At 40.6% G+C, this 13,303-nt stretch overlaps 1 protein-coding gene across 1 annotated transcript in view; it reads right to left on the bottom strand.

Annotated features, from left to right (window-relative positions):
* The window catches only part of OIT3 (oncoprotein induced transcript 3), a 43,789-nt gene that overhangs the window by 23,299 nt on the left and 7,187 nt on the right, over positions 1 to 13,303 (bottom strand). The window contains exon 3 of the mRNA XM_029285919.1: positions 3,833 to 3,943. Within this exon, the coding sequence (XP_029141752.1) occupies positions 3,833 to 3,943 (111 nt within the window). The remainder of the gene's footprint in view (positions 1 to 3,832; positions 3,944 to 13,303) is intronic.

The following is a 13,303-nucleotide window of genomic DNA, read 5'->3' on the forward strand; positions in this document are numbered from 1 at the left end:
AATGTTGTTCGGTTTCCCAGGAGGAAGAGCAAAAGACAACACAGTTTAGATAGTTTGTGTGAGAGAAAGAGGGCGAAGATGGCTCCTCCCTAACAATTCTCAGATTACATGTTTTATGAGGCAAGTAATCTGCTTTAGTTTGGCAAGATTTCAGTCTATAGGTGAAGAACAATAAAGAAATCTGGTTAGAAAAATCTCTAATGTGTCTTTCTAGGTTTTTCTGCCTGATGCAGACGGAATTCAGCAACGGCAGTTGAGACGTAAGATTCATAACATCTAGCACAGTGTTTTTCAAACTTGAATTCTGAGTTCTGGCTGGGGAATTCTGGCATTCAAAGTTCACATACCTTAAAGTGGCTGAATTTGAAAAAACACTGATCTAACTACGGTAACACCTAGTAAGTTGCAATGAAAAGCTAGTCCAATTGATAAGACAGATGAAAATGTTTAGGACCGATACTCCAATAAATCTAACTAAAACTTTATCAATCTAATTGTGCAAACCCTTGACTAGAAAAAAAGGAGTGCTTAAGGGCCAAGAAAAGAGGAAGAAAAGTCTATGCTTGAAACATTATTATTCAGAGCTAAGCAAATTAATTAGAAAGGACTTGGAATGTTCACTTTGGACAGGGATTAGAGAAGAACACACAGTCAACATCATCCTTGTTTCTTCTGTCCAGTTGAATAATGTGCAAAGCTCCACATTCTTTGAGGCTCTACCTTCTGACCAGTAAGCTCCACATATTTTTTACAAAGTGCAGAGAGGCTCTACTGTTGCCACCTATAGTCCACTTGTGGACTTCAACTCCCAGAATTCCTCAACCAGGCATGCTGGCTGAGGAATTCTGGGAGTTGAAGTCCACAAGTCACAAAAGGGCCAAGTTTGAAGACCCCTGCTGTGAACTAATGCAGCATGCTAAGCCGTCTTACTGAGTTATCCATGCCTGTGTTTATATCGTTCAGTGAACCAAAAACTGTCTGTCTGGCAATCATACCCTTATAATTAAATATTGTTCAACTTTTTTTTGTTTCTTGGTTTTTGTCTTTTGTTTTAAACTTTGGACTGTTTTCACAACAGTAATCATTCAAACCTTCATGTTATAAGATCTTGTAAATTGTCTACTTCTTTCTGCCTCTTGTCCATTGACAACCTCCACAGCTTAGATTTACGTTTAGTTTATTTCTTGATTCCAACAATCAGTTTCAATCCAGCCCCTTTGAATCTATGATCACTGGAGTCTGAACATCCCATAACTCATCATATGTTTCTATGGTGAAATTGAAAAAAACAGGTGGTTTTTGATTCTGTATTATTGCTAGCATACGTTCTTGAAAATTAAGATTTGTTGGGAAAATGTGATTGAAAAAACAGTATATGTACGTGTGGGTCTCAGAACATTTCTGGCTTGTTTTTCAGTGTAATTTTTGTGCAGGATGCCAAGAAAGTTAGTGTGTCTTCCTTTCTTCTACCTCGTATTTGTCCTCCTTTCCAGTTGCCAGTGCCCTCTTTTGCCTGTCCAGATATCTACTAACTAACCCTAATACAGAATGAATTATTATAACATGCTAAGTATCTTACTGTCATACCCTTAAAATTAAGGAAGCCTTTCCTTATATTGAACAAAATCTAGATAGCTGAAACTTATATGCCACATTATTTTGGTTCCTACTTTCTGGTGGCCATTAATAATATAGCTGATGGCCTAAATTTTCTTTTCTTCAGATTGAACTTCTCAGATTTTTTCAGCCTGTCCTGACAGGGCACATCCTCAAGTCCCTGAATCATCTTCCTTGCCCTTCTCTAATCTGCTAGGTTTTTCCTGACTTAAGTGATGTGTTGTGTGAACACAGTAATTAAGAGTCGCTTCTAATCTGCCCCACAGTGCATGGCTTTGAGGCCACAGCAGGTGTGTGTGTGTTTGTGTGTGTGTGTGGGTTCACACGCATGAAAAAGAATCAGACTTTGATGGTGAAATGAAACAAATCATATAATCAAAGGTAACTTTGGGGGAAACTTTAGAAACGAGCTTTCTAAAGGGCTTTTGTGTGAATATGGCAGAATATTTGCTTGTAAAGGTGAAATTCATGCTTTATGAAGCATCTCATCTGAATGCTCTTCACACATTTAACAGATAATGGTCTATCTTTCATTAATCTGATTATTCTGAAAGATAATTTAAAGCCTAATAGTGATGCAGCTGCTTTCTGACTCGTGGTAATTGATTATATTACCAAATGGTGTTGCACTGGAGATTACCTTCTCTGACTGTTCTTTCTACAACTTCAACAAATTAAAACTATTGGCACGGCTGTCAAAACCAAAAATCTAATTAAAACAAAGCTTAGATGGAATTTAACTTTTTTCCCCTTTACCTGCAGCTGACTTTTATTAACTTTCTTTGCATTAATGTATTGTTTTGCTTAAATACATTGGGATACTGTTTTGAAGAGAATAACAAAATAACAGAGTTGGAAGGGACCTTGGAGGTCTTCAAGTCCAGTAATGGAGCACCCACAACTTCTGAAGGCAAGCCTTTCCACTAGTTAATAGTTCTAACTGTCAGGAAATTTCTCCTTAGTTCTAGGTTGGTTCTCTCCTTGCTTAGTTTCCATCCATTGCTTCTTGCCCTGCCTTCAAGTGGTTTGGAAAATAGGTTGATCCATTCTTCTTTGTGATAGCCCCTCAAATATTGGAATACTGCTAACATGTCACCCCTATTCCTTCTTTTCACTATACTAGATATATCCAATTTCTCTAGCTGTTCTTCATGTTTTAGCTTCCAGTGCCCTAATCATCTTTGATGATCTTCTCTACACTCTTTCTAGAGTTTGCAGATTTATTTTTTCATTGTAATGTCAACAATCTTGACATAATTTCCTGGAGTCGTCTGGGATCGTTAGCTACCATTTTACTCCAAGAATACCAGAATACTGCATCCAGTTTTACTCACCATATTATATAAAAAAAATTGAGATTCTGGAACGAGTTCAGAAAAGAGCAACAAAAAGGATTAGGGGCTGGGGGCTAAAACTTAGGAAGAACAGTTGCTGGAATTGGGTATGTCTAGTTTAATGAAGAAAAGGACGAGGGGTGACATGATAGCAGTGTTCCTATATTTGAAGGGCCGCCACAATGAAGAATGGATCAATCTATTTACCAAAGCACCAGAAGGCAGGACAAGAAGCAATAGATGAAAACTAACTAAGGAGAGAAGCAGCCTAGAACTAAGGACAGTGAGAACAATTAACCAGTGGAACAGCTTGCCTTCAGAAGTTGTGGATGTTCCACCACTGGAGGCTTTTAAGACAAGATTGGACAGCCATTTGGAATGGTATAGGGTCTCCTGTTTGTGCAGAGGGGTTGACCTGAAGACCTCCAAGGTGCTTCCAATTCTGTTATTTCGTTAGAGCATGCAGATAAACTGTATTCAACTCCACAATACTCTTGTTTCTACCCTGAAAAATTTATCAGTTGAAACTGAACCTTGTACACATCTGCTGGAAGAACTCCAGGTTATTTCTTGAAGATGATTTCATTCAGAATTAGTAAGTACGTAATTATGTTCCTGTTCTAATTAATTTTTCAGAGATCAATTTGCCTGGGTGGGACCGATGAGCAGATGACATTTACAATGAAAGTTAGTTCATTCTTACAGTGATAATAACTGCTTACATTCCTCTTTTTTTCCTTATCACTTAAGAAAAGTGGAGCCCATTCCTGTGTAGTGGTGCAATCCATAAGCAATTTTTTAATTTTCCCCGCCTCAGAACTCTCCCCTGGCTTGGTATTTTCCTTTTGGTTCTCATATTTCTTTGTGTAGAGGCTTCTTACCAAGGCAAGTCTGTCCATCTGGTCCCATAATTGTCCCCAAGGAACAAATGCATTCTCCAGTGTCCAAACAGGAACCTCGACAATCAACCACATCACAGATGTCATAGAAATCTGCAAAACGATAAAAGAAAGTTGTTAGAAAAGCTGATTAACTGATTGGGCGTACTTAATTAAATTAGTTGGACTTAAGCTAAGAGCTAGTCACTCTCTCTCAGCCCAACTCATCTCACAGCATTGTAGGGAAAATAGGAGGAGCAAGGAATATCCCCTTAGCCATGGGATCAAAATTCGGGCACATGAAAACTGACATGTATTTATGACAGTTGCAGTTTTCTGTCATATAATCATCACTTGCAATTTTCCCAGCCAACTTCCAACAAGCAAATGGGAAATGACCACACAATTCACTTAACAACTGCAGTGATTTGGTTAACAGCCATGGCAAAAATATCTGGCATGATTCATTTAAGAACCGCCTTGGTTAGGAATAGAAATTCTGGTCCCCATTTTGGTCATGCGTGTATGCATTTATCATAGTGACAAATGTTATGTCATACAACCATACAATAATGATTTTATATTGCTATACAATTCTAGCTTGTTATGAGCTATACGGCAAACAATAGCTTTAATATTTAGGCTGTTTTATCTGCCAGCTGAAACAATTCCTCAAATTCAGAATGATGTATGTTATCAACAGTAAAAAACATATAGCACACAGTAGAAAATAGCAACAAATAGTAAAACTAATAGTAGACAAATCTTGAAAGTAGCAGCACAAAGTCTTTAAAAAGGTAAATTGCCTTTCTAAATGCCAGCAGAGAAGGAACTGTTCTGATCTCACAGACTAATTCATCAAAAAAGACTGCTGGGTATTATCTATGAATACTTAGAACAACTAGTTTTAATTTGAAAAGCTGAAAAGCATAAAAACTATCTTCTCTGTAGAAAAACTGGTGAAAATATCTTTGGACTAAATGCATATTACGAACTTTGAGATCTTGTTGTAGATGTATTCACACAATGACTATTATGAGAAAACTATATGTTCATAAAATGTTTATCATCGGTAGGCATGATCAGTCATAAAATATATTTACCAAAAGTGAAACTAGCCATCAGATTGCTCTGTTCCAGTCCAGTGGGACCCTTATGGGACCCAAATAAATTTCTGAAAACACAGATAGAAGGTAGAACCTTCATTTGCAACACGCCAATTTCTATTTAGAACATAGAATAATAGAGTTGGAAAGGACCTGGGAGATCTTCTAGTCCAAACCTCTGCTCGAGTAGGAGACCCTATACCGTTTCAGACAAATGGTTGTCCAGTCTTTTCTTAAAAACCTCCAGTGTTGGAGCACCCTCAACTTCTGGAGGCAACTTGTTCCTCTAATTAATTGTTCTAATTGTCAAGAAATGTCTCCTTATTTCTAGGTTGCTTCTCTCCTTGGTTAGTTTCCAACTATTGTTTCTTGTCTTACATTCTAGGGCTTTGGAAAATAGTTTGACACCCCCCCCTCATCTTTGTAGAAGCCCCTCAAATATTGGAATAGTGTTATCATGTCCCCCCCTAGTCCTTTTTATTGGACTAAGTGTTGTGTCCTGAGCCTGCTAGTGCAGAAGAGCAGGCTCAGAATTGTTGCAAACGGTCCTGGGCAAACCAAAAGCTGCCCGGGACCAGACAGAGCGGCGCCAGCCTTGCGCACATGTGCAAGGCGCGAAAACGGTCAGTTCCTATTGGTTAACACTGTCTGGGTTTCAGGCCCTATAAAAGGCCTGCGTGCCTTTTGCAGTTTGCTTGGTTGTAGGAGAAGGTTAATAAAGAACTTGTTGCTTCACCATGTGTCTTCGTCAATTGCCAACAAACAGAATACACAAAAGTGGCAACGAAGGTGGAATCCCTGCAAGCAGAAGGAACAAATAAGAACTTACCTAGAAGTTCTGAAGACGGAAGACGGCGTCCTGCACTCGCGACTCGGCCTGCCAGTACAGCATCGCTGGAGGTGAGCTGGGCAAAAGGACCCCTTCCAAAAATACTAGCTTGCAGAGGAGGCAATTAGCGAAGGCCATAAAGATTTACAATGTCGAAGATTGGCCGCTTGACTGACTTTGATGTCTCCCACCCTGAGAGATGGAATTCATACGTAGCAAGGGTGGAGAACTACTTTAGAGTAAATCAGATCAGGGAAGACGGCCTGAAAGGCAGCAACTCTTCTGTGTGCCTGTGGACAAGAAGCTTTTGACATCGTGCAAAATCTGGTGGCCCCTGCACTTCTCGAGTCAGTATCATATGCTAACTTGAAGAAGATGTTGAAGGAACATTTCCAGCCTAAATTGTCTGTCATTGCTTGGAGGCATGCGTTCGAGCAGAGAGACCAGAGGCCGGGCGAATCTGCTGCGGACTTTATCACTGCCTTAAGACAAACGACCAGGCCTTGTGAGTTCAAGGACCTGGAAGAGAGGCTGCGAGATCATTTCGTGTGTGGCCTACATAGCAGAGAATTGCAACAGAAGATTTTTGCAAAAGAAGAAGTATCGTTTCAAGATGCTTTAAGAGAGGTTGCAGCTGAGGAAGCAGCAGGCAGTGCTGTGAAGGCTTTGTGGCTCACCAGGAACCCTCCAGTCACCTGGACGGTCCATCAAAAGGACACCCGGGAAGATTCAGAAGCGGATCCTGAAGAGGAGGTGGACAGACTTCACCAGCCAGCAGAAAGAAGGCTGAAGGGATGTCCAGACAAGGCTGCAGCAGCGCTTCAGTGCTTCGGACGCCACAAGCGAGCTGATTGCAGATTCCGCTCCGCCATTTGCCGGGATTGTGGCAGGCAAGGCCACATCGCCTCCATCTGTTTGGGTCGCCAGAAGGTCCAACCTCGGGAAGAATTGCTTCAGAAAGGTACCAGGGTCCCCAGCCAACACAGGGTGGGTTTCTGCGCATCGCGCAGGAGTATTCTGAAGACAGGGACACACAAGCCCCTTAAGAAAAAACTTCGTATTGATGTGAAGTTGCAAGGGGTTCACTTATTGATGGAGTTGGACACAGGGTCCGCTCTATCAATCATTTCACTTGACACCTTCAAAAGGATTTGCAGCGGTAGTGGCCTTTGAGTTAAACTTAGGCCATCAAATTTAATACTCACTGACTTTCAGAACTCCAAAGTCAGTGTGAAGGGGGAGGCCACGCTCAAGGTGCAGCGTAAGGATTTTGAAGGTTTCCTGGATGTGGTGGAAGTTGGGGGTGAACACAAGAGTCTTATTGGACTCGATTGGTTCGAGGCTCTTGGAATCCAAGTGACTGGGCTTCACAACTTGCAAACATTGGGCCTTGCAGAAGTCTTCAAGGAGTTTGCTGATGTGTTTAGTTCAGAGCTAGGATCCTACAAGGGGCCCCCCATTGCATTACGTTTAGACCCAACTATTACGCTCATCAGGGTCAAACCTAGAAGGGTGCCTTTTGCCCTCAAAAACAAGATAGATGCAGAACTGGACAAATTGCTCCAGCAGGGTATCTTAGAACCTGTGGACTCTAGTCCATGGGAAACCCCCATAGTAACACCTTTAAAGGCTAATGGAGAAGTCCGCATATGCACAGACTATAAGTCTGGGCAAGGAACTATGGGCCTGGACATCTCTGGGTCACAGCAGTGGTCTGCAAGGTCTCTGGACCGTTATCATACAAAATAGCCTTGGATGATGGCCATGTTATCCGCAGACATATAGATCAACTCTGCTGGAGGCTTAATAGCCATGTTTCCGCTCCTGGCTCTGCTCTGGGGGGGGGAGGACCATAATCCACATTCTGGGTTACTGGGTTCCAGTCCTAACAGTAGCTCACAAGCTGCTGAGACGGTCGCTGAGGCTGTCTGGGAGTCATCCAAAGGGTCAGTAAGTGCTCCAAACAGGAATTCCCTGGAAAGGGAGTCATCCCGCATATCCGTTATTGTTCCAGACAGGGAGTTGCACCGAGGGTATCCACATTATCCAAACACATCAGATAGTGCTCCAGACAGGGAGTCGCACCGGGGGTATCCACACAACTCAAACACAGCCATAGACAGGGAATTCCATCAGGGGCAGTCTCACAATTCAGTTATTGCTCCGAAAAGGAAGTCATTAGTAAGGGGGTTTGCCATGGAGGCGGCTCCTGACTCTGGCACCTCCGACACATGCACGGGGGCTTTGGAGTACTGGGACACTTCCGCCACTCAGGCCACTCGAACTGCTGGCCTTGGGCTCGAGGGACAGAGTTCCCAAGAGGAGTCCATTGTGGACTCGGGGACTTCCACCCCTCCAAGGTATACTGGCTTGGACTCAGAGGGTCCAGCCAGTCAGCAGCTGGGTGGGGCACCTGGGTATTTGGGGCATCAAAGTCCTGGCCTGCCTAGCCTGGCAGGCAAGCAGGTAGGTCAGGCACACCGGCTATTAGAAGGTCGCAGCGGGCCAAGTGCCCACCCAAACATCTAAGTCTCTGTCAACACACGGGGAACATCGCTGATCTGTAGCTCGATGTGGGTTAACACTCTGGAAAGGGTGTCATATACTATTATGATTTTGGATATATTTTGTTTAATTTAGTACTCATTTTGTCATAGTGTCTTGCCTGTGTGCAGACCGGAGTAACTCCACTCTCCCTGCCTTTTGACCAATGTACCTGTGCGTAAAGCTAGGTGTGTTTTATCTAGGGGGGAGGGGTGTTGTGTACTGAGCCTGCTAGTGCAGAAAAGCAGGCTCAGAATTCTTGCAAACGGTCCTGGGCAAACCAAAAGCTGCCTGGGACCAGACAGAGCGGCGCCAGCCTTGTGCGCATGCGCAAGGCGCGAAAATGGTCAGTTCCTATTGGTTAACACTGCCTGGGTCTCAGGCCCTATAAAAGGCCTGCGTGCCTTTTGCAGTTTGCTTGGTTGTAGGAGAAGGTTAATAAAGAACTTGTTGCTTCACCGTGTGTCTTCGTCAATTGCCAACGAACGGAATACACAAAACTAAGCATACCCAATTCCTGTAACTATTGTTCATATGTTTTAGTCTCCAGACCCCTAAACATTTTTGTTGCTCTTCTCTGCACTCTTTCCAGAGTCTAACATCTTTTTTGTATTGTGGTGACCAGAACTGGATGCAGTATTCCAAGTGTGGTCTTATTAAGGCTTTATAAAGAACTTCACATTTACTTGTAATAAGTAAACTTCACATTTACTTATTACAAGTAAGTAAATAAGTAAACTTCACATTTACTTACGTATATTAGAGGCTCTTTGCTAGATTTATAGCTTGCCTTTAATGCAGGCATTCAGTGAGATATACACAGCACTGCATTATTTCTCACAACCATTGTATCCTACTAAGATAGGTTAGGCTGAAAAAAGTGATCAATCACATTCACTCTGTGAATTTCCATGAACTTGAATCAAGGTCTTCATCAACAACTTATGCACTTCTCTCCTTCTCTCTCTCTATCTCTATCTCTCTATCTCTATCTCTATCTCTATCTCTCTTTAATGAAAATAAACTTTTCAGAAAAGCTGGAGTGGCAGAGAGGAGACTTAAGGGAGATGGGCACATTAGCACCATGTTGTCTAGTGTTATTGTAGAACTGTCAAGATTTAAATGCTGTAATGTGAAAAGACTGGACATGCCTGCAAAAGTTTGATATTATTGATTTGTAACTATTTTATAAGTCAGTTTGATAAGACCTTGAACAAGAAGGGAGGAAATCAATAGTTTATCCTCCAAGAAAAGGAAAGTATTTTTCAAGGTCAGGTGGATACTCATTTGGAGATGTCATAAAGTTAGTATATTTTCTTCCATGATTTTCTGAAATCGTAGCTCCTTCTGCTAATTAGCAGAATTATAATTAATTATAATTAATGTATCATATTAAATATATATATCATATTAAATTATATTATATTAATTATGTTAAATCTATGCTAAATGTATATTTGCTTAATGTATATTAAGCAAATATACATTTAACATATATTAATATACATATAATGTATATTAAGCAAATATGCATTTAATTAATTATAATTAAGTGTACACTTGCTTAATTTTTTACTGCCTTAGAATAATTTGTTACTGTCTTAGAATAATTTAACAAATTAACTTAATAATCTCCCATCATGGCCTTACATTTTGTATATACCATCTAGAAATTATTACAGCATCAATGCTGGTCCATGTGCATTCTTTTAGAACTGATCATCAATACAATAAAAAATATATAGGATTTTTCTTCAGCTTTGAGAAGTTGAATCAGTGGTAGATGATTTGAGTGTGAAAAGCAGTATGTAGGTAGGGTCAAAAGAATTTTTTTTCCTAAAAAAATATTTGTATTTATTAAGTCTGAACCCAAAATTCTCCAAGAAGCTTATATTATTCTCCCATTCTTATGAGTTGAGGATGATACTTAAGAGATACCAGTTAGTTTAAATCACAAGATGAAATTTATGTTTGAGCAAATCCTGGATCAAAGAATATGCTATAGATTAGTGATTAGTGTTCAAATTTGACAGTCCAAAAGTTTTCCTCAAAGAAAGGGCATGACTATCCTCTAAAAATCACAAGGGATTGGTCTAGACCAGGGGTCCTCAACCTTGGCAACTTTAAGACTTGTGGACTTCAAAGCTGGCTGAGGAATTCTGGGAGTTGAAGTCCACAAGTCTTAAAGTTGCCAAGGTTGAGGATCCCTGGTCTAGATTGTACAAAAGGTATTCAAAGAAAAGATGCTATAAGATCACATATTTCAAACTGCCTCTTCAGCTGACTAGAATGCACCCAGCAGATTTTCCAGATGAGATACATTACTAAAATGATTTCTCCATTATAAGCTGTAAAGGTCAATGAGCAATGCAATGGAAAGCTATTAACTACATTGCCCAAGAATGCAGAGCTAAATCAGAAATTCATAGACTGGTATCTCAAGGAAATTAGCCTATGCTTAATTTAAAAAAAACAGTGGAGGGGAGGATCAGTTATATATGAAAAAAAATTGTAATCTGAGCCAGTGAAGACCATTTTTGATATCAATACCAATGTATTTTTGAGTGCTATTTATGTGTGTGTGTGTGTGTGTGTGTGAGAGAGAGAGAGAGAGAGAGAGAGAGAGAAAGTGTGGGGAAAAACAAGAGGAGGGTTGTTTTGTTGCTATAGAGGATATAGATATAGGAATGGAATGGAATGGAATAGAATAGAATAGAATAGAATAGAATAGAATAGAATGACAGAGTTGGGAGGGACCTTGGAGGTCTTCTACTCCAACCCCCTGCTCAGGCAGGAAACCCTATACCATTTCAGACAAATGTTTTGTCCAATCCCTTCTTAAAAACCTCCAGTGTTGGAGCACCCACAACTTCTGGAGGAAAGTCGTCCCACTGATTTTTGTCAGATTTCTCCTTAATTCTAGGAGGTTGTTTCTCTGCTTGATTAGTTTCCATCCATTGCTTCTTGATATAAAGATAGAGATGATAGAAATAGAGATAGATAAATAGAGATGATAGAGACAGAGATGATAGATGATAGAGACAGAGATGATAGAGATAGAGAGATAGACATGATAGAGATAGAGATGATAGAGACAGAGATGATAGAGATACAGATACAGATAGAGATGACATAGAGATAGAGATGATAGATAGAGGCAATAGAGATATAGAGACAGAGACGATAGAGATAGAGACTACATAGATAGAGATGACATTGAGATAGAGATAATAGAGATAGAGATAAATACACTGTCAATATAGATTTAAAACTTCCAAAACAGATAAGGGATAGGCAAAAGCACATTTATGTATTATCCATGAAATATAGCAAATTGCTTTCTGAGCCCTGGCTTCTATTGTCAAAGCGTGATTATTCATAATTCTCCAATCTGAAATGTACAATCATGGTAGGTTTATTTTTTTATAACAATTCTGCAGTGTGGTTGACTATTCTGCCAGGCTGGAGAGGTGAAGGAGCTCCTGAATGGATCTGTGACTGGAATCCAAATGGTCGTGCAACAAAATGCCAAAGAAAATTCAAGGTAGTGGGGAAACTGTACGGCAAGCAATCAGAGCAAAAATAAAACCAAGCAATTCTTCAATAGAAGCTAGATGCTAACTGATCACTCTCTTACAGCTGATTCTGGTGACTCCCCAATTTGCCATTCTGTCATGAATGGTGTTCAAGGATGAGAAACTTTCCAAGGCCAGACAAGGCATTGGGTCTCAAATATGTGAACAACTGGTTCTCTGTGTGGATGTCGCTTCCAGAAGTCCATTCTGGGCCTGGGCAGCAAAAAACTAGCTACCAGTTCTGCCAAAGTGGTGCGAACTGGCTGAATCCCACCCCTGGGTCTCAGATTCTGAAGTTCTGTTCAGATATAGCACTGCCGTTGGTCTTGGTTGGACCCAGAGCTGAAAAATGAGACCTGTCACAGCCAAAGGAATACCTCGGATGCTACCTAGCCTTCTTCAGTGAATTATATTCTAGATTTTTATTTACTTATTTATCAAATTTAGATATTGCCCATTTCAGAATAATTCCCAACAATATGTTTGCTATGAGCAGGAATAAGGCCCATTTTTTAGATGATCTTGCCAAGAAATTGGTGGGGAGCTGCTTTTCGTTTGCAGAAATGTATCATTCCAAACTTCACAGGTCTGAATGTTTGTACAGCTACAAATATACTTCTCGTAATAAGTGAACAAATTGCAAAAGAGGTCACTTACCAGTGAGAAGAATCATGTAAAAGGGTAAACTAGATTAGTTATGTTCATGCAAGGAGGTTTGCTATTTGTTTGAGGGAAACAAAATCATGAGGAATCATTCATACACGGAAGCATATACTTGGCCCCTAAGTGAAATTCCTCTTGTTATACTGTGCTCAAAGACGTGTTTACATAAGAAAGGACAATTAAGTGTAGGGTGTTCTCTAACTTGGTTACTTTCTTGCAGATGTTTCATTGCCAAACTAGCTAACATCATCATTGCTAGTAAGGAATGGTGTTCAAAACCATTCAAAAGAGAAAATCAAAAAGCTAAAAAGGAAATAAAAGACCAAAACACCTCACCAGCAATCAACACCCAGATGAGCAGAGATTAATATCAAGATTCACATTAGACCAACAATCAAGAAGCTCCAATCAAGGAACTACCAAATTAGATGAACAAGTTAATAATAAGTAGCCTAATCAAGAACCTCCAAGACCACTCCCGCCAATACTGACAGGGCAAGCAACTAGTATATATAATGAGAGCAAACCCCATTCCCTACCTAGTTTGGTAATGAAACGTCTGCAAGAAAACAATTAACCTCATAGAGCAGAGTTCCCCAGGCTTTCAGAGTTGGGGGCCTGGAGCAGGGAGAGGGGGGAAAGAAGGAATGGTTTTGCGTGTGGGGTGTGTGTGTGTGAATGCATGTGTGTGCGCATGCATGTGCACAAACACCCCTTGCTCATGCACATGGGGCCATGAGCGCTTGTGTGCATGGGG

Source organism: Protobothrops mucrosquamatus, unplaced genomic scaffold, assembly GCF_001527695.2.
Source record: "Protobothrops mucrosquamatus isolate PMUCROS unplaced genomic scaffold, P.Mucros_1.0 scaffold2494, whole genome shotgun sequence".
Classification (NCBI taxonomy): Eukaryota; Metazoa; Chordata; class Lepidosauria; order Squamata; family Viperidae; genus Protobothrops; species Protobothrops mucrosquamatus.